This window comes from Palaemon carinicauda, chromosome 12 (assembly GCF_036898095.1).
Source record: "Palaemon carinicauda isolate YSFRI2023 chromosome 12, ASM3689809v2, whole genome shotgun sequence".
Classification (NCBI taxonomy): Eukaryota; Metazoa; Arthropoda; class Malacostraca; order Decapoda; family Palaemonidae; genus Palaemon; species Palaemon carinicauda.
This window is the reverse complement of record NC_090736.1, coordinates 15216965-15239679: the sequence shown is the minus strand read 5'-3', so window position 1 is coordinate 15239679 and position 22715 is coordinate 15216965. Positions and strand designations below refer to the sequence as shown.

The 22715-nt window shown below is 37.5% G+C and overlaps 1 protein-coding gene across 1 annotated transcript in view; it reads right to left on the bottom strand.

The window, feature by feature from the left end:
• EMC1 (ER membrane protein complex subunit 1) overlaps positions 1–22715 on the bottom strand; it is a 110041-nt gene that overhangs the window by 28596 nt on the left and 58730 nt on the right. Inside the window, exons 8-11 of the mRNA XM_068384458.1 lie at positions 19901–20014; positions 7795–7964; positions 6851–7006; positions 4495–4632 (exon numbers count right to left, since the gene is read on the bottom strand). Of these exons, the coding sequence (XP_068240559.1) occupies positions 4495–4632; positions 6851–7006; positions 7795–7964; positions 19901–20014 (578 nt within the window). The remainder of the gene's footprint in view (positions 1–4494; positions 4633–6850; positions 7007–7794; positions 7965–19900; positions 20015–22715) is intronic.

Genomic DNA, 22715 nt, shown 5'->3' with positions numbered 1-22715 from the left:
GTGTCGTGGACCTGGCATGTGTATGTGATTGGTTTGCCTCAATCACGTTGTATAGCATACATATATGATTAGGGGACTGCCTGGTTACATCTCACTCCCCCTCATAAGTGTGAGGAAAAGGCTCTTCCGTATCCAAGTACAGAATAGCCACATACTGAGTGGAGCATAGATGCATCAAGATCTAGTGCAACTGGGTTGGTCTTTGAAGCTGTATCCCAAGAGAGGAGAAGATTGAAAGGAAAAGAGAAAGACCAATCACTCTTTACTTGTATCTAATACTCACTCATAACCTTTGCCCTGGATCTGATGTTAATGGTCCTGTAACAGGAGGCAAGGTTGCTATACCACCTGCTGTACAGCTGCAACAGGCTCTAAAGAAAAAGTTTCTCACCTGCAGGTCACATTGCAATATGTGTGTCACGGATTCTTTTTGGATGCCAAAGTTGCGCTTACACTTCTGGCTTCGTGCACTCTTGCTCGTGCTCTTCCGGTGAAAGGAGGGGATCGCGAAAAGGTCTGGTCGATAACTTCTCTTAGCCAGAAAGAAATTGTGTTCATCATTACCTTTTTCTTTGTTCTCTATGTGCTGACAAAAAGATGTTGCAAGTGAGGTCTAACAGTGTGTGTATGCTTAAGATAGCGCCCCAGCGCCCTCACAGTATACATTAGCATCTAATCAGGATCATCATTTACCTGTCTAAGACTCGTGATCTGATAAGATAAAAACCTGGAATCAGAAATTGAACAATTCTATTTCTTTATCTTTTTGTATCACAAGCCTTAGGCTCATCATTCCCTTGTCAAAGAACAAAAGTTTCTCTGTCGTATGCTTCGAAGAGGTACGATGTAGCTAATAACCCTATAGAGTTATAGCCTACAAGAGGTTTCTCTCTTGTAAGAGGTTACCACCCATGATGTAGAGATCCCAAAGGATTTGACCTTATGAAGCGCCAAGAGTTCATTGTGTCCAAAGGCATAATGTCGACAATAACCTTTAAGAGTTAAAGCCTAGGGGACTCGACCATGGAAGACGGCTAGTGGAGGGTAACTCTCCCTAGTAAGGGAAAGTTGCCCAACACTTAGTGGAGGTTAACTTTCCCTCGGAAGGAGAAGTTGTCCAGCAGCTGGAAGCGGACATCCAGGCAGGGCTCTCTGCTTCCCGCCAACGAGCTGAGTTCAAGTTGAAGGTAGGCATGAAGAGATAACTTCTACGTTGAAACTGCTTTTGTTCAAGCAGTTACTGTGTCATCCTCCTACTCCAGCATTTGGAGGGACGAGGGAGAACCCCAACGAGGGCTGCAGCTCAAGCCATAAGAAACTGTTAGTGCATTACCTCCAGATTCTTGGAAAGGATAACCAAGGTTAATCCTTAACTTTAGACTCTCGACAAACCATTCCTTAGCAGGGAGACTTAAAAGCCCCAAGGAGGGCAGGAGTAAGGGAGAGACTCCTGCAGTGGTGGATGCCACCGCTTCCTAAGAAAAGCGACGATGTCTGCACCTGCTGGTTGTCCGGCAGTCGTGCGCTCTATCAGTGCATTACCTCTAGAACAGCCATCACTCTTACTCGACTGTTCTCAGGAGAACGAGCGATCAGAATCAAAGAGGGAGATAAATCCTGAACCAGAAGAATACCTTAGACCTCCCCTCCTGGATACCAGGAGAGTCCTACAAGCAGAGACTGCATGCAGGATGACTCCAGAAAGAGAAAAGTCCTAAGGCCAATTTTTTAACAGGGGAGAGAAATGGAACGTCCTCACTCCTCCAAGCCAAGAGCGAAAGTGCTGATAGAAAACAGGGGTGTGTGAGAGCAGGGTAGCTGGTACTATCACCTTCCGCCCCGCTAACTAGCGGTGGGTAGTTATACCTCCCTAAAAGTCTTATCACTAGTCTTCCAGCTTCGCCAAAAGTATATTTCCTTATAAAGAGCAAAAGAGTTTGTATTAGTGACGGAACCAATAGCATATGTATGAATATTACTTTCAATGTTTTTCAGTTAACCAATTCTAAACAAAACATCCTATGAATAGCTACAACATGCTAAATCTTTTGTAATAAATGAGTAATTACAATATTTAATTTCCTCCTTATATTTTTCAACTTTTTTTTTCTTTTTAAAAAAAGTGTAAGAATAGCTTTCATGCCTTGAGTTGAGGTAAATTCAAAATTATATAAATTTGAATACCCTCCAAGATTTAATGTTATACAACTATAAATCTGGCAAATCCATCCATATACCAAAGGCACTTCCCCCAATTTTGGGGGGTAGCCGACAACAACAAGAAACAAAACAAAAAAGGGGACCTCTACTCTCTACGTTCCTCCAGCCTAACCAGGGACTCAGCCGAGTTCAGCTGGTACTGCTAGGGTGCCACAGCCCAACCTCCCACATTTCCACCACAGATGAAGCTTCATACTGCTGAGTCCCCTACTGCTGCTACCTCCGCGGTCATCTAAGGCACCGGAGGAAGCAGCAGGGCCTACCGGAACTGTGTCACAATCGCTCGCCATTCATTCCTATTTCTAGCACGCTCTCTTGCCTCTCTCACATCTATCCTCCTATCACCCAGAGCTTTCTTCACACCATCCATCCACCCAAACCTTGGCCTTCCTCTTGTACTTCTCCCATCAACTCTTGCATTTATCACCTTCTTTAGCAGACAGCCATTCTCCATTCTCTCAACATGGCCAAACCACCTCAACACATTCATATCCACTCTAGCTGCTAACTCATTTCTTACACCCGTTCTCACCCTCACCACCTCGTTCCTGACCCTATCTACTCGAGATACACCAGCCATACTCCTCAGACACTTCATCTCAAACACATTCAATTTCTGTCTCTCCATCACTTTCATTCCCCACAACTCCGATCCATACATCACAGTTGGTACAATCACTTTCTCATATAGAACTCTCTTTACATTCATGCCCAACCCTCTATTTTTTACTACTCCCTTAACTGCCCCCAACACTTTGCAACCTTCATTCACTCTCTGACGTACATCTGCTTCCACTCCACCATTTGCTGCAACAACAGACCCCAAGTACTTAAACTGATCCACCTCCTCAAGTAACTCTCCATTCAACATGACATTCAACCTTGCACCACCTTCCCTTCTCGTACATCTCATAACCTTACTCTTACCCACATTAACTCTCAACTTCCTTCTCTCACACACCTTTCCAAATTCTGTCACTAGTCGGTCAAGCTTCTCTTCTGTGTCTGCTAACAGTACAGTATCATCCGCAAACAACAACTGATTTACCTCCCATTCATGATCATTCTCGTCTACCAGTTTTAATCCTCGTCCAAGCACTCGAGCATTCACCTCTCTCACCACTCCATCAACATACAAGTTAAACAACCACGGCGACATCACACATCCCTGTCTCAGCCCCACTCTCACCGGAAACCAATCGCTCACTTCATTTCCTATTCTAACACATGCTTTACTACCTTTGTAGAAACTTTTCACTGCTTGCAACAACCTCCCACCAACTCCATATAACCTCATCACATTCCACATTGCTTCCCTATCAACTCTATCATACGCTTTCTCCAGATCCATAAACGCAACATACACCTCCTTACCTTTTGCTAAATATTTCTCGCATATCTGCCTAACTGTAAAAATCTGATTCATACAACCCCTACCTCTTCTAAAACCACCCTGTACTTCCCAGATTGCATTCTCTGTTTTATCCTTAATCCTATTAATCAGTACTCTACCATACACTTTTCCAACTACACTCAACAAACTAATACCTCTTGAATTACAACACTCATGCACATCTCCCTTACCCTTATATAGTGGTACAATACATGCACAGACCCAATCTACTGGTACCATTGACAACACAAAACACACATTAAACAATCTCACCAACCATTCAATTACAGTCACACCCCCTTCCTTCAACATCTCAGCTTTCACACCATCCATACCAGATGCTTTTCCTACTCTCGTTTCATCTAGTGCTCTCCTCACTTCCTCTATTGTAATCTCTCTCTCATTCTCATCTCCCATCACTGGCACCTCAACACCTGGAACAGCAATTATCTCTGCCTCTCTATCATCCTCAACATTCAGCAAACTTTCAAAATATTCCGCCCACCTTTTCCTTGCCTCCTCTCCTTTTAACAACCTTCCATTTCCATCTTTCACTGTCTCTTCAATTCTTGTGCCAGCCTTTCTTACTCTCTTCACTTCTTTCCAAAACTTCTTCTTATTCTGGCAAATACCCCAAAATATTACAGTACTTACAAGTCAGCAAATGTTAAAAGGATGACTGTAAGAATGTTACCGAAAAATGTTAATGGATGACTGTAAAAAATGTTACCTACAAATATTAAGGAATGACTGCAAGAATGTTACCAAACAATATTAAGGGATGACTGTAATAATATTATAAGAGATGACTGCAATTAAGCTGCCACCAAATGTTACTGGATGACTGTAAGAATGTGAATCAACTTTTACAATAAATATACCTTGAGATACTGTTCATCTGACTGGTGCATGAGGAATGCTTGAGTGAGATGATATCCTAAGCTGATGATAACTCCCCGTTCATCAACGCTCACTCCTGAGATGGGGTTGAACACTACTAGCAGACCTTCACCAGTAACCTGTAAGAATGACAAAAAATGCGAAAAGTTCTTATAAGAGTCCTAGCATGAAAATAACATATTTATAAAAAAAAACACTTAAAATCAAATATCATCTCCTTGAATTCTAAAATATGCACATGACTAAACAAAATACATAAACTAAGCTAACTACATACATACATATACCAAGGCACTTCCCCAAATTTTGGGGGGTAGCCGACATCAACAAATGAAACAAAAACAAAATAAAGGGGACCTCTACTCTCTACGTTCCTCCCAGCCTAACAAGGGTCTCAACCGAGTTCAGCTGGTACTGCTAGGGTGCCACAGCCACCCTCCCCCTTTATCCACCACAGATGAAGCTTCATTACGCTGAATCCCCTACTGCTGCTACCTACGCGGTCATCTAAGGCACCGGAGGAAGCAGCAGGGCCTACCGGAACTGTGTCACAATCGCTCGCCATTCATTCCTATTTCTAGCACGCTCTCTTGCCTCGCTCACATATATCCTCCTATCACCCAGAGCTTCCTTCACTCCATCCATCCACCCAAAACTTGGCCTTCCTCTTTGCTACAGCAAAATAAATTCCCAATTAAATGTACAGAAGGTCCTCAACTTAAAAACTTAAAAGATTGCAAGAAGTTATTTGTAAGTTGGCTTTTGTTAAATTTTGGCCTAGGGTAGGCCTAACCTGAATCACAAGATTCCCAGCTACAAAAGTCAAGAAATAGTCGAGTTTAATAAAAATAAATATCAGGTTATTATGGTGTCGTTTTGCTTCTTGTATTAAATGATATGTTATTATAGTGTCGTTTTGCTTCTTGTATTAAATGATATGTTATTATAGTGTTGTTTTGCTCCTTGTATTAAATGATATGTTATTATAGTGTTGTTTTGCTTCTTGCATTAAATGATATGTTATTATAGTGTTGTTTTGCTTCTTGCATTAAATGATATGTTATTATAGTGTTGTTTTGCTTCTTGTATTAAATGATATGTTATTATAGTGTTGTTTTGCTTCTTGCATTAAATGATATGTTATTATAGTGTTGTTTTACTTCTTGTATTAAATGATATGTTATTATAGTGTTGTTTTGCTTCTTGTATTAAATGATATGTTAGTATAGTGTTGTTTTGCTTCTTGCATTAAATGATATGTTATTATAGTGTTGTTTTACTTCTTGTATTAAATGATATGTTATTATAGTGTTGTTTTGCTTACTGTATTAAATGATATAATATTGTTTTATGAAAGTATTTCTTCATCTTATCTTTGTTATTTTCAGTTGAATTTGAATTTGTATCTAACCAATGTTTGCAACTCGAATTTTTCAAGTTGGGGACCTTCTCTAGGTGCCTGTCACTACCAGTTTGGGTCATTTTTTCTTTATAGAAGTTGGAATAAATTTGTAGTGATTCACTTTATTCTTTTTTTTTTACTGTATTTGGAATAAATGTTTGACTGACTTTTGTAATTTCTTAATATTAATGAATTTTGAATGTAAAAGTGACTTACTTTATTATTTTTTTACTCTGTTTGGAATAAATGTTTGACTGATTTCTGTCAATTCTTAAAACTAATGAATTTTGAATAAAAAAGTGACTTACTTTCATTCTGGTCACTACGTAAGGTTAACCCAGGTTAGGATACATAAGGTTAGATTGGTATTGAAATGTCTGTTGCTAGGGCACTAAAATGACCCTTGGCCAATAGGACTTGGAGCTAGCATGATTAGAATACCTTCAATACATGGGTTTATCTTGATAATGTCACTCTCAGCTGTTTTTATATCATCAAAATTAAACTGTCTCAATAAAGAAATAACAAAAAATGGTAAATACTGCATATCACTAATAAAGTCCCTGATGATCTTGATTGCCTTTTTTTTCAAATGCTACCAGCTCACATAAATGATAAGGAAGCCAATCAATTTAGCTTTCTCAAGCACTGCCTTCCAAATTGAAATTCACTTTGTGCAAGTACAGGTACTCTTTGGAACAAGCTTAAAATCCATTAACCTGCTCATTAACATTCAGTAAATATAAGGCCTTATTTGTAGAGAAAAAAAAATGGTTAAGAAAAAAATAATGTACAAGAAAAATGCTACTTTATATAAATATAAGCAGAAAATATTTCACGAATTGAAGTACAGGATATGATAAAACAATAAAAAATTCTGTCATGTACTACAAAATTCACAACTGGAAGCAATAATATACCGATAAACTACCTACCTTATGTCTGCCAACAACAACACATTGAGGATGATGTGGAAAATGGGCCGACGTTCTTTGAGAGTACAACAGTAACTTGTTTCCTTGCAGTGGTGACAAACTAGATACATAAATACTCCAAACAACATCTCCATTCCAGCTGTCAATTCCAAGGATCTGAAAACAAATTTTGTAGACACCAATTGCAATTACAGTAGAGGAAAATTATTAATATTAAAATTTATAAAATAATAAAACAAGGAGAGGCCCAATTGGAGAAACGAAAAATGAAATAGATTTTATTCTCAGTGAAAAACTTTTAGTCAAAGATGTAACAGTGTTAAACAAGATAAAGTCACGTGACCATAGAATGGTGAGAAGCAAATTTAATTTAGATCTAAAAGATAAAAACTAATTTTAAGAATGAAAATAAACTCTTGTAATAAGAGAAAAATCTGATGAGTGTAGTTTAGCAATACAAAATAGATATTCACAGCTACATGATGAAATTGAAGCAAGTAAAGAAGAAAATTACCTAAAAATTAATATTAAAAATAGTACCATTAAAACTCTTATCTGATATTTTTAACAAGATAATGAAGTCCTAGTGAAAAGAAATTAAACAAAAATCCAGTTACCCTTAACCCTTTTACCCCCAGGCTTTTTGGAAATTTCCAACCCTTAACCCCCAAGGGGTTACTTTTTTCCCAGCACATTTTGGTGTATATTTCTTTTAAATTGCTCTAACAGCCTTAATTTTTGTCATAGAGAGGTCAGGTTGGTCTCATTCTCTTGGAAAATGTCTGAATTTTCTCAAAAAATTATCAAAAATATGAAAAAAATAATTTTCATAGCATTTTTTTGCAAGGACGTACCGGTACGTACATGGGGGTAAAGGGATGGCTTTTGTGAAACGTACCAGTACGTCCTTTGGGGGTAAAAGGGTTAATAAAACATTTTCTTACCTTGCCACTGCTTGTTGCAACCACTAGTAATTTACGTAGATTCAACTGATCTCTGGTGAGCGTGCCAAATGATTCTTCAAAGGAATCTTTATTTCCCAATAAAGCACTAACCCAATGTGCAATCTGAGTGCACTGGGTTTTTACACGATGGACAAAGCTACCAACCAAACCTAAGAAATGCAGTCAGAATAAGTAATGTATATAAAACGAGAGCAAAAGATTTCTACGCAGTATGTACAGCATTCATTAAAAGACCTATGTCAATGATATGATAAGGCCAAATTGGGCAAAATACCTCGGTAATGCATGAAAGAGTAATCAAGGATATTAAAATGAAAAAAAAAAACACGTTAAAAAACAGGTGGTAAAAAATAGGTAACTCCTTATTTAATTACAAAGGAAGATCACTAAAATATCTCTTGGACACCCTGTATTGCAGCTAAGTATTGTAAAATGCTCAAAAAAATACAAATATCAAAATATTGTCTTGTTTCTTTCCAACAAAAATATCTTACAGTATTTAATAATGAATTAAATGATAAACAATAAATCAAAAAAAATTATGAGGGAAAAATAAAGGGGGAAAACCAAATGTTAAAATAAATGAAAGGAAAAATAACTTTAAACAGGTAGGGTCTACCTGAAAGTACAGTACTGTATTGGGGAAAGATATAAATGGAAAATAACTTACAACCGAATTCTACCCAAGAGTATTGAGAGATATAAAGGGGAAAATAACTTGAAAGCAAGTTCTACCTGAAAGTACTAGGAAAAAATCACCTAAAGCAAATGTTCTGCGGGAAAAAACGAGAGATGATTTGAAAGTCAATTCTACCTAAAAGTACACAGGAAATAATAAAGGGAGAAATCACTTGAAATTAAATTCTGCCTGAAAGTACTGTGAACAAAATAAAAGAGGAAAATTAGTTGAAAGGAAATTCTATCTCAAATTACAGGAAAAAAAAAAAAGATTACTTGAAACTAATTTCTACCTGAGAGCACTGGAAAAAAAAAAAATAGAGGGAAAGCTCACTTGAAAGCATAATTCTACCAGAAAAAAAATAAAGAGAAGTATGTGTTAAAAGTATATTCTACCAAACAGTAATGGGGGAAAAATAACGGAAAAATTGCTTAAAAGCAAATTCTACGTGTCTTTCTGAAACTCTCAAAATCTTGATTATATCTGGGAAAATTTTACTTCATCTATCAAAGTACAATACTATCAAATCTTGATTTCAAAATCAAAATTTATGATACCTGGACAGAAGAAGGACAATACCCTGTTTGTTGAAGCTTTACAACCTTCAGTAAAGATAGTATCAAACTACTATACTGCTGTACGATCAATTTACTGCTTAGTTGATTATAACATCTATTATCTTGACACATCAAAAACACCATGACCACAATCAAGGAGAAGTAATGTTTATTGTGCAAGCCATTTTGGTGATTTTACTCAATTACAACTCCATCACTCATATATGACCCCATTTGGTAATTAACTACAACTGTCCCCAGACGCTGAACTCTTTTTGCTTAACAAAAAGTAGAGGAGCAACAGTAACTCGCCACACCTACCACCTGCAACTTCTTGTATCCATCAATGTACATCCCTTTTGAGCACCTGTAGCAATATCAGCATTTGATCAGACATCTCCAGTTTCCATCATTGATGGGAACAGCAGAGCCATGTTCTTATATATCACCTGAATTACCTGTCTTAAGTTCTATCACTTACTATAGTCCATTTCTTTTATCGAGGCAGATTTGCACCAACTCGCAGCGGTGCCCTTTTAGCTCGGAAAAGTTTCCTGATCGCTGATTGGTTAGAATTATCTTGCCAACCAATCAGCGATCAGGAAACTTTTCCGAGCTAAAAGGGCACCGCTGCGAGTCGGTGCAAATCTGCATTGCTAAAAGAAATTGACTATAGTTCCCAAGTGTTCTCCTGAATCCTTCATGTTTTGATCAAAACTCTGGAGCGTTCAAGTAGTCTGGGCTTGACCCGCACATTAAGATTAGAAATGCATCTTGGAATATAGCAGAGTGATAGAGTTATGATGATGAAAACAAAATGTCTTATATAATAAAAAGTATCTTTTTAGAAATCTCTCATATAACAATTTTCTGCTTCCCAGACTGACTGATCTCTCGCAGCCTCATGTACAAACTGCTACAGTGATGAGACATGTGATTCATTAGTAACTGGACCCTTAGTACCTGAGGGTTCAAGGGGAGCATGTGCCATGCTATTACTAATATTAATAAAAATATGAATCATTATCATTATTACCAGTAGTTAGATTAAGGAGTGCAATGTGTGGGCCATATAAAGACAACAAATGTGGGCATATATGCATGAAGTTTATCTGAAAATTAATTATAAAAGACGACAGATTTTTTCTAACATTTTTGGCTTATCAAACAAGTTAGTCTTGGGTAATTATTGGCCCAGTATATATGGTAAAATTAGCCAAAATCTGCAATCCTGATGAAAAAAGTTATTGTACTTTAACAAAACCTCCTAAGCATCAAAAATTTCTAATCTTAAATTAATGCCCAAAAGATGAGTTACAGGGATTAGTTTTCTGTTTTGCAAATGCTGTTACACCCGGACAAAAAATTAATGGGCTACTTATCTAATAAGCCTATATGAGTAAAACCTTAAAACATTATTGAAAGTACAGTATATAAAAACATCAGCCTTGTGTACTTTTAAGAAAATACCTGAAAATGGCAACTTTGTATACAGTACTTTAGCTAAGTAAACATTAAAATCAATTCCAAATGCACAAAAAAACATACATCTCCTTGATAGTAGCAAAGCATTACAGTAATGCTACAACAATTCATGTTCAGTTTCACCAGACAACAACTTTAGCATACAAAATACTTTACTGCAAATGATCTCAACACTACAATATTAGATCTTACTTGATTCTTCATAAAATGTTGGCTTAGAGTCTATGGAAAGGATTCACTGTTAGTTTTAAGAATGACTGCGGAACATTAAGTAATTTCCTCACAAACCCAGAAACCTTTATATAGTCTATTTCATGAGTCAGAGTAAATTTGTGACACCATAATCAAGATGACTAAAAAAGAAAGTTAGTAAGTTGCCGCAAGTTGGTTAGTGCATGTGCATGCAGTCCCTTCAAGTATCCACGGCTAGATGTCTTACCTTTTGTGACTCTGCCAACCGGTCAACATTAAAAACTCTTTCACGATTTACGGAGATTTCAAGTACCATAACTTTCTAGCCATGTCTCACGTTCCAGTCTTACTTCTAATACTAACAACGAGAAGGATTACAGCCACATTTCAATAGCAGGGGCAAAGTACAATATCACACCTCTGCTTTCCATCAAAATCAAGCCTCTGGTTGCATATTTACGTCCAGCTACACACTTGTGTCCAACATTAGCCTTGGTGCTGGCTACCTACTCAATTCAAACTCAAGCTCCAGCCTTGCTCTCATGTCAATGGATCAAGTTCCCAGACCTTGTTAACGTTGAGATGCGATCTACGACATTACCATAAACTATTTATGTGACAGTTTATGGCAAGGACTCTGTGCATATGCCTATTTCAGAAACGTGAGATAATCAGTGGCAATCCACAATTTGGTGAGTTATTTTCTTGCAGCAAGGGCTTCAATAGTACTTTGTTCATAAAGAGTGACATTTTACTCTCAAATCATTACCTTAGAAATGTGCAAACTCCATGAAAGAGCAGGAGTGCTTGATCTTCCCTAAGATCAATAGAAACAGGTATCCTTGAAATGAAAAAGCAGCTTTCTCTCCAAAAAAACACTTCTACCATGAGCAAAAGATGAAGGTCCATCAAAAATATATAGGAGGTTTTTTCTACAAGATACCAATAACATCATCATACTTGAAGTTGATTCAGCTCAACAAAATGGGGCCTCTCTTTTCATAACACATTGGGCTGAGTTTGCAAAATTTTCACTATGAAACAATATAAGAAATAAGGTTTGTTTCCACAGCAAAACATGAATTATTTGCTCATCTAGATTCCCACCTAAGGAAATTCTATTGTATTGCCAGTTGCTCTATACAGGTCCATCAACTTTCTTCATGATTGGTACAACTGAGAGAAGTTTCTATGGGAACTGTTGGTAAAGGCTAAAATTCAGAAAAGGATACTCGGGGTCATCAGTACTTTCGTGGTAGGTGCCATCAGTACCCTGTACTCTCTTACCTGGTAGGAGCATCAGTACCCTGTACTCTCTTACCTGGTAGGAGCATCAGTACCTTGTACTCTCTTATAGCCAGCATTCTTCAAAAGATGTTTCCAAGGATAAATTTCTCATTGCCTGACTTGGATGAGCCCTTTATTCTATTCTTTTGGAAGATTTTCTACTTTTCCACAATTATTTGTTTAGAGGAAGAGAGATGAAAGTTTAAAGAGGACCTGCTTCAGCACATAGTAGATATAGAAAGATCCCTTAACATAATGGAAATTAATTTCCAGCATACCTCATCAAGGATATGCACGACGCACCAAACTTGGTTACCACCAGGAGGGCCATGAAAAAACTTTAACACAGCACTGTTCCATAGACAGCATCACACCTGGTCAAAGCAAACCAAGGAAATTACAGCGAGCAATTCAGTATCCCTACAAGTTTAAAGAGGACCTGCTTCAGCACATAGTAGATATAGAAAGATCCCTTAACATAATGGAAATTAATTTCCAGCATACCTCATCAAGGGTATGCACGACGCACCAAACTTGGTTACCACCAGGAGGGCCATGAAAAAACTTTAACACAGCACTGTTCCATAGACAGCATCACACCTGGTCAAAGCAAACCAAGGAAAGTACAGTGAGCAATTCAGTATCCCTACACTCAAAACTGACAGGCTATTGAGACACCTAGGCACCAAAAGATAAGACAACCAAATGTTATTACTTTGTGGCCATCACCATAAAATCAGCAGTAATTGTTTTGCCCTGGGAAAAAAGAACATTTTGGTTTGTCAAGAAGTTAACTGGAGAGGGGCAGACATAAAAGACAGTACTGAACAAAAGCTACCAAATGTCTTAATAAATAATAATGGGAACTCGTCTCAGGAAGTTTTGGCGGTCGCTAATGTAGATCAGTACGAGGCTTTGTTTAGCAATAACATTACAAATGCAATAAGATACAATTTTTTTTAAAGTACGACGATACATTGTATCTTTATATATGGCTTAAGATACGACGATTTTTTTTAGATACAATTTCATAAATTGCGCAACGCCATTGGTAAGAAGCAGTGTGTTCGTTCCGCTACCCAAGTCGATCCAAACGCTCAATCGGCACCCGAGGTTACCTGAACTTCTCTCTCCCAGTGTGTTCATTGTCGTCGTATAGAAAATGTTGTGTTGTGTTCACAATTCTCGTGTTCCTTTATTTTATTAATATTTATTGTGTGAACCATGGGTCTTAACTCTAAGGACAAGGATGGGGATAAGAAAAGAAAACCATGAAAATTATCTCAATGGAAATATAAAGCATGAGATAATAGGAAAGCATGAACGAGGTGTGAGAATCTTTGATTTGGCCGCTGAATATGACCGCACCGCGTCCACCATATCCACCATTCTCAAATAAAGGATGCAATAAAGAAGGTCCAGCCTTCTAAAGGCATAACTATTATGTAAAAGTTGAGTTCTGATTTGCATAATGAGATGGAGTGCCTACTTTTGATATGGATAAAGAAAAGGAAATGGCTTGTGAAACGGGATGCAGCTGAGGAGGGAGGAGAGTCATCGTAAGGCACTGGAGATGAGTTTAAAGCCAGCCGTGGCAGGTTTGAAAATTTAAAAAAACGAACTGGCATCCACTTAGTCGTAAGGCATGGCGAAGCAGCAATTGCACAACTCTATTTTTTTTATTGATTTTTACTCTTCATTCTTAAAAAATGAAAGCCTTAAATATTAAGCATTCAGTATGCTCATACAACGTTTTAATTGTGTTTATCTTGCCGCTTTCTGCAGCTACCATATCGTGTGTGTGTGCGTGGTAGCCTTGCTTCTCTCCCTCCCTCCTCCTTGCATGCATCCTGTACGCTAGAACTCGCCTAGGCTGTGAGTACAACTATTATTTTGTTTTTATTAAAATTTATCATTACATATCAATTTCCATGTCATCACTGTTGTATTTACCTTTCTTTAGTGATTGTTTAGTGTAATTTGAGCATAATCTTAGCTTGCTTTGGGTAAATTTTTTACCCTTGGAACGGATTACAGTAATTCTGTTTCTTTTAATTAAAATGGAAATCATTATTTTAAGATACAATTTTTTTAGACACGTCGGCGCTCATGGAACAAATTAAATTTGTATCTCAGGGTATCACTGTACTGACTATCATTTCTGGAGACGACCCCCACTTACCTTAGATCTCGTTTAGAATTGTACACTTCTGGTTCAAAGTTCTTGCCTTGTATGTAAAGGTAAAATTAGTAACAAACATTTCATGGGATTTCAGTCTTCTGTTTGTGGTACCTCAATCCCTCTGACAAGTGGCAGAGAATAGGTTTCCACCAGTAACCTCAGCCTGCTAATTTCACTCACAAAATATAACTTTTAGGATGAAGACAGTAATTTTGGACCTTGACTCCATATGTAAAGAAGCTTTCAAGGAAGACTATTTAAAGACCACAGTGCACAAACGTTCAGAAATCTTCATATATCTTGTTTGAAAAGGCAATGCTTATAACTTTTAAACCCTTGGCATTACTCTGGCCACTACTCCTCATGTCCATCAGGATTCACACCCCAGTACACATAGTAGTTGGATCTGGGGATAGCTCGATCTGACCTCCCTACGGTACTTCCAACGTCACTTTTAATTACCCCTTGAAATGTGCCAAAATTTAGATTTCCTAATGAATTGAAAGAAATTTGACTTATCAAGGACTGTGAGAGCAATGTATCTAAAACTGTTGATAGACACCACAGGTGGGATGCTTCTACCAATAGAACGTCAGAAACAGATAAATTGTTCCACTGATCACCCCATTGTCAAAAACCCAATCAATTGTTACACTGGCCATTGACAGTAAAAGATCAATTGTTCCACTGGTCCACTGTCAGAAAAAGATCAATGGTTCTACTGGCCAGCTGTCACAAACAGATCGATTGTTCCACTGGTCACCCTATCTGTCGGACACAGATCAATTGTTGTCAGCAACAGAACAATTGCTCCCCTAACCCACTGTCAAAAACAGATCAATTGTTCCACTAACCCGCTGTTAGAAACAGATCATTTATTCCACTGGCAGAAAAAGATCAGTGGTTCAACTGGTCACCCCACTGTCAGAAACAGATCAAATGTTTCACTGATCCACTGTCAGCAACATATCAAATGTTCAACTGGTCACCCATTGTCAGAAATTCTGTTTAGAGAAGCTTAAATAAATGGGTGCCCACCCATTTGTTCTTCAAGTTTAGGATACTTGGACTTTTCAAGACATGGGTGCCATGACAATTACTTGGACCTATGTATGTTTTTCTTGGACATAAGTAATTTTAACAACAGATCTCAGGTACGATTCCATGTGTCATGCATGATAATTTGATAGCATCAACATTTCTCTGGAACAAATCAGAGGATTTATACCTTTCAGCTGTAAACATCCTTATGTGGACAGAGGAGCACTAGCAACAAATACTACTGCAGTTCCTTACTGTATAGTATAAAATTCTGAAAATTTCAACCAGCAAACAAACCCAGCTCTTCCATCCAGAATTGTCATTTCATCATAATATGTGTAGAGCACTATGGCAGTTGAGTGGAAGTCCTCAAGGGGATCTTTTTATGAGAATCTCAACTGCAATATCAAGAAGCACTGTTTGTTATTTACATAAATAGTGGCCTGAAAATACAAATTTCAAGCATCCTTGTGAAAATCTGGAAATATAAAACTTATTTAATTTTGGCTCCTATGCCACTATCAGATGGTCAGAAATCTAATAACCTTTCTAAGATCAAAATTTCTACCATCTGGGCTTTTGCCACGAGCCACACTACTGAGTCTTCTAACATATGTCCTTAAGGGTTTTCATTGATGGCACAAGCTTCTACATCAGGCCCCCTTTTAGGAGTACAGTAGGGTCCCGAATTAAGCGTGTTCGAATTACACGATTCCCCTTTTCCGCGATCGCTATTTTTCAAAAATAAATTTTCTGTATCCGCGAGGCTGGTCAAAGTTCGCGAGTCAAGCACTACAAAATGTATCAAATCTATTGTCTTTTTAAGTATATTGGTAGCCCTAAATACGGTGATTTATAATAAATGTTACAAAACAATATTAACATTACATTTCATTAACATAATTTCATAATGAATAGCCTATTTAAGGATAAAATTCCACATCAACAATGAAATCAACTGTTAACTGTGCGAGTCCAGCTGACAAAATGTAAACAGAAATGTGGTTACGTTCTCGGCAATCTTTATCTTTCTCCAACCTTACGATAATTGTAATGGTAGTGTTAATGATGGTATATTAAAGCCCTATTTTTGTTTAGTACAGTATATTTAAAAGCCTTATTTTTCCCTCTGGGCGTTCAAGGTTTTCACGAGTAGACTGGGTTCGTTTATCGGCAGTGAATATCCTAAACTTCGGTAACGAGTCGTCAATATTTTGTGTTTATCGGAAGTGAATAGCCTAAACTTCGGTACCGAGTCGTCAATATTTTGTCATATTTTAAACAGTATACATTTGATTTGCAAACATTGGTTTTGTAGAGTAGACGGTAAAATAAAATCTAGAGAGAGAGAGAGAGAGAGAGAGAGAGAGAGAGATTTGATGGCAGAAATATCTCTCTCTCTCTCTCTCTCTCTCTCTCTCTCTCTCTCTCTCTCTCTCTCTCTCTCTCTCTCTCTCTCTCCGTAAGAAATAAAACCATAGTTCACATATGGCAACTTGAGTTTAAGAATGAAATTAACATGAATATTGTTAGTTGTGGCGATCAATTCCTCGCTTCAGGGGGTACACGAAACAAAAACACGGCATTCAAGTACAACAGCTGATTCTCTCTCTCTCTCTCTCTCTCTCTCTCTCTCTCTCTCTCTCTCTCTCTCTCTCTCTCTCTCTCTCTCTCTCTCTCTCTCTCTCTCTCGTTATACAATACTTACAAATAGATGAAGAAACCAAAATTGGTTTTCTTGAAGTGTCAATTAAATACAAAATGAAAAAATTATACCGTGTATACATCCATTTCAATCATAGCTTAAAATACGTAACCGATTTCGTCCGCAAACCACTATTTTTTAGGAAACACCATTCTATTCCAGAAAATTTTTACTCTTTAAATGTCAATTGCGCTATAATAAAACATGTAGGCTACTTATGTTGTTAAATTTCGGGTGTGTTTTAAAAATCGAGTATTGCTAACTTATTTTTGTTTTACTTTTGGCTGTGATCACATCAGCTGATGTCTAGCTTCCGCGCGAATACAATAACAAAGAATTGTTTACACTATTTCTTAACTTATTCAAACCATCTATACAGTTAATATTACATAAACACCAATGTGTTATAACCTATCATATTTATTGTTTAGTACTTTAAAACCATCCCTCTCTCTCTCTCTCTCTCTCTCTCTCTCTCTCTCTCACATCGAACGTTAGAGCGGTAACCTAATTGTTCGGTGACTTTAAAAATAGGCCTAGTACTTTCTTTTACCTTTTTTGCATATGGATCCATAATTGAGGTGGGTACAAGTTGACTTATAACTGAAGTTAGGAAAAGTATTTTGGATATGGAAAGGACAATTATCTTTCGTAACAGTTTAGAATTATCGTAAGTTATCACTCTGTCATTTGCGGCAGTTTGCTATTGTGGATTAAACGCATAAGGAAAAAAAAATTTCCAGCTTTGCTACGAATTTAGGAATTTATATGGATACGGTAAGTAAAATATTTGTAATAACATAATGTTTACTAAATGTTTGTAATATCATTAGTTATGACTTAGATCATGTGTGTTTAATGCATTCGTTTGTTTATTATGATCGAAGATGGAGCGTAAACAAATGGAAGGTTTCCGTTTCAGGCGGCATCATAGAGATAAACATTTCATAAATGGCATTCATTTCATTTATTTGAAAGTTCTAATAAAAAATAATTAGAACATTGGTAATAACAAATTCAACATATAATCTAAACTTGGTAAAATTGCTGTCAATTCAAAAACACAGATGTATAAATGCGTCTGTTTCTTCGTTGTGATCAGAGATAAACGTAAACAAAACATTGGTTGTCGTTTTCTATTGCGCTTTTTAGCGTGTTTAGGAAACGCATGATATAAAATCGCCTTTATTTTGATAATTCTGGATTTTCAATCATACAACAAGCTAGTCTATAGAGTGATGGTTTTGCTATTCACCAGTTGTATTATACAATAGATATGACAAACATTAAAATTTGTCTGTATTTTGGGTTGTGTTATAACGGGAAATATATGGTGTTTACACCTATCCTGGTTGTAATTTTAACCATTTTTCAAGTTATTAGAACTTTAAAGTATATTAAATGTTTTATTTATTTACAAGAACAATTTGATATTATAAAGAAATACAGTATAGTACAAAGAAAGTATTGAAAATGGGTAGTAAACACATTTGAATAGGCAAATTGCTGGTTGCCATGGCCGCAATGGAATTATTTCTGTTAGTTGTGTGTTTCGAAATTCGCGATTTTCCATTTACACGAGGTCATTAATCGACCAAATTCTCGCATAATTCGGGACCCTACTGTACATCCAAAAATTTCCTTATGCTTAAACTTCATGTGTAGAGGTTATTAGGCGGTTTCACCAAGACCACTTTTTTTAAAGACCTAGCCTTATTAAGAGACTATAATTAAGCTATGAACATCCAAACCATATTTTCTTTCCTTGGTACACAAGGAAGAATATTAATCCAGTCAAAGGTCAGTTCAGTTTTGCCTACTTTCTGGTATTCATGGATGTGAGATGTCTATCTCTGTGATAAAGGGTTGAAAGTCCTACTGGCAAATTTTCTGCATTCTAGGACTTCACCACACACACACACATCATTGAAATGGACACTATGTCTGTTTCAAAAAAGATATAGCCCAATTAAACTTGTAACCAGGGATCTCTTCATAGAGAGAGAAACCCACATAAACCATTAGAATATTCCTCTCATGAGCTTTCTCTAGAAGCATCAGCAAGATTCATGACCTCTCAAGCAAGGTTACAAATTTCAGGAATGAGAACAGTGTCACCCCTCTATTTTCTATACCATCACTTTCTATCAAAGTGAGAAATGAAGACAACATCCTTCTATGCCTGGTTTAGCCTATATGGTTCTGCCTTCAAAACACCAAGGATTATAGCAGCAGCAGCAGCAATTCAAAGTTTGACTGTTTCAGTTCACAACATGGATTCAAAGGGGACATTCTTATCATCTCCTTAACCATCTCACCTTAACAGCCTACAAGGAGTAGAATCTTGGGGGTTATACATCTTCAAGATACGAAATATGGGTGAGAGCATGAACTTTGTTTACATTATCCTGATGGCCCAAAAAAATAAAGTTTCTCCTAGTTTTATTTTTATTTGAAGGGACACATCTAGGCCTAGAACCTTGAGGGACTGTATGACCAAGTACTAACCTATTTGCAGCACCTGAAATTATTTTTCAATCTTTGGACTTACTGACTGATATCTACATGAAACATGAACTAGGAATGTTCAAGTTAAGAGGTTTGAGTGGATTTTTTTTTAAACATTACACCTTTAAAAAAAATGTGGCAAAAACTAGTAATGATACTTGTCCACACATTTCTTCTATAGCAGCTTAAATTCCAAATCAAACAAACTTAATTGTTATAAAATTACAGACAATTCTGTCAACAGAATGGCTTTTTTATTCTTTAATTCATAAGGCTGAAATGTAAATGAACTTCTTTGACTAATAAATCCTACTTAATATAGAAAACACACAAATTTATATTAAATCTCATACAATTCATGAAAATCTAAAATCATAATTTCTTATAGAAATATTATAAATTCATAATCCAAGTAAAGAGCAACTGCAACAGACTTTAAATATACACACCAGTTATAGGCGTCAACTGTTCATGGTAATTAATATTTGCCCCATCAATAGGGAGATCAACAGCTTCTGCAGCTAACACTGATGACAGAGCCTCCTCTCTTGACCAGACAACACCTGGATTAGGAAGAAATGATCAAATATAAGATTTAGGACACAAAAAATATCAAATAAGATTAATAAGCATACTAAATGCTTATAAAAAAATTAGTGGCTCTCAACTTATAATAAAATTAGTGGCTCTCAACTTATAATAAAATTAGTGGCTCTTCCTTTAATACAATACTAGTGGGTCTCCATTTAGTAGAGTAAAGAAGTGATTCTCCAATTAACCAAAAAAACTACAGTACGCAGTTAATAAAAATATTAGTTTCTCCATTTAATAAAAAATATGGTACTTATATAATAAACCCTAAAAACAAAGAGAAATCTCTTAAAACTTAACTATAAAGTATTACAGTACTTGGACCTTCCTTTTTATTACTACTATAATTACAAATATAATCGGTTATGTCCTTCAGTTAAGTGACACCTATATTTTGATAATAGAAGTATTGACTTACAGGTTTTAAGGGGAAATGATACTCAAGCTTGATTATCAAACAAAAATGTTATTTTCATTAGTAAAATAAATTTTTGAATATACTTACACGATAATCATGTAGCTGTCAACTCTTTTGCCGACAGAAATCTACGGTCGGGATACGCCAGCGATCGCTATACAGGTGGGGGTGTACACAATAGCGCCATCTGTGGTCAGGTACTCCAGTACTTCTCGTCAACACCACCTCAATTTTTTCCTCGGTCCACTGGTTCTCTATGGGGAGGAAGGGTGGGTCAATTAAATCATGATTATCGGGTAAGTATATTCAAAAATTTATTTTACTAATGAAAATAACATTTTTCAATATTAATCTTACCCGATAATCATGTAGCTGATTCACACCCAGGGTGGTGGGTGGAGACCAGCATACATGTTAACAAAGAAGCTAAGTATCCCGTATTTTATTTTATTAGTTATTCAAAAATAACATAAAATAAATAAGTACCTGGTAAGGAAGTCGACTTGAACCATTACTCTGCCTTTATTAAGTACGTCTTCCTTACTGAGCGTAGCGGTCCTCTTAGGATGCTGAACGACTCTTAGGTGCTGAAGTATAAAGGGCTGCAACCCATACTAAAGGACCTCATCACAACCTTTAACCTCGGCGCTTCTCAAGAAAGAATTGACCACCCGCCAAATCAACAAGGATGTGGAAGGCTTCTTAGCCGACCGTACAACCCATAAAAAGTATTCAAGAGAAAGGTTAAAAAGGTTATGGGATTATGGGAATGTAGTGGCTAAGCCCCCGCCTACTACTGCATTCGTTGCTACGAATGGTCCCAGGGTGTAGCAGTTCTCGTAAAGAGACTGGACATCTTTGAGATAGAATGATGCGAACACTGACTTGCTTCTCCAATAGGTTGCATCCATAACACTCTGCAGAGAACGGTTCTGTTTGAAGGCCACTGAAGTAGCCACAGCTCTCACTTCATGTGTCCTTACCTTCAGCAAAGCAAGGTCTTCTTCCTTCAGATGAGATTGTGCTTCCCTAATCAGGAGCCTGAATTAGTAAGAAACTGAGTTCTTAGACCTTGGAAGAGAAGGCTTCTTGATAGCACACCATAAGGCTTCTGATTGTCCTCGTAAAGGTTATGACCTTTTTAGATAGTACCTAAGAGCTCTAACTGGGCAAAGTACTCTCTCCAGTTCGTTCCCCACCAAGTTGGACAGGCTTGGGATCTCGAACGACTTAGGCCAAGGACGTGAAGGAAGCTCGTTTTAGCAAAAAACCGAGCTGCAAGGAACATGTAGTCGTTTCAGATGTGAAAACTATGTTCCTGCTGAAGGCGTGGATCTCACTTACTCTTTTAGCTGTTGTCAAGCACACGAGGAAAAGAGTTTTTAATGTGAGGTCCTTAAAAGAGGCTGATTGGAGAGGTTCAAATCTTGATGACATAAGGAACCTTAGGACCACGTCTAGATTCCAGCCTGGAGTGGACAACCGACGTTCCTTTGAGGTCTCAAAAGACCTAAGGAGGCCCTGTAGATCTTTGTTGGTGGAAAGATCCAAGCCTCTGAGGCGGAAAACCGCTGCCAACATACTTCTGTAACCCTTGATCGTAAGAGCTGAAAGGGATCTTACGTTCCTTAGATGTAACAGGAAGTCAGCAATCTGGGTTACAGTGGTACTGGTTGAGGAAACTGCATTGGCCTTGTACCAGCTTCAGAAGACTTCCCCTTTAGACTGATAGACTCTGAGAGTGGATGTCCTCCTTGCTCTGGCAATCACTCTGGCTGCCTCCTTCGAAAAGCCCCTAGCTCTTGAGAGTCTTTCGAAAGTCTGAAGGCAGTCAGACGAAAAGCGTGGAGGTTTGGGTGTACCTTCTTTACGTGAGGTAGACGTAGAAGGTCCACTCCTAGAGGAAGAGTCCTGGGAATGTCGACCAGCCATTGCAGTACCTCTATGAACCATTCTCTCGCGGGCCAGAGCGGAGCCAACCAACGTCAGCCGTGTCCCTTTGCGAGAGGCGAACTTCTGAAGTACCCTGTTGACAATCTTGAACGGCGGGAATGCATACAGGTCGAGATGGGACCAATCCAGCAGAAAAGCATCCACGTGAACTGCTGCTGGGTCTGGAATCGGAGAACAATACAACGGGAGCCTCTAGGTTATCGAGGTAGCGAACAGATCTATGGTTGGCTGACCCCACAGGGCCCAAAGTCTGCTGCAAACATTCTTGTGAAGGGTCCACTCTGTGGGGATGACCTGACCCT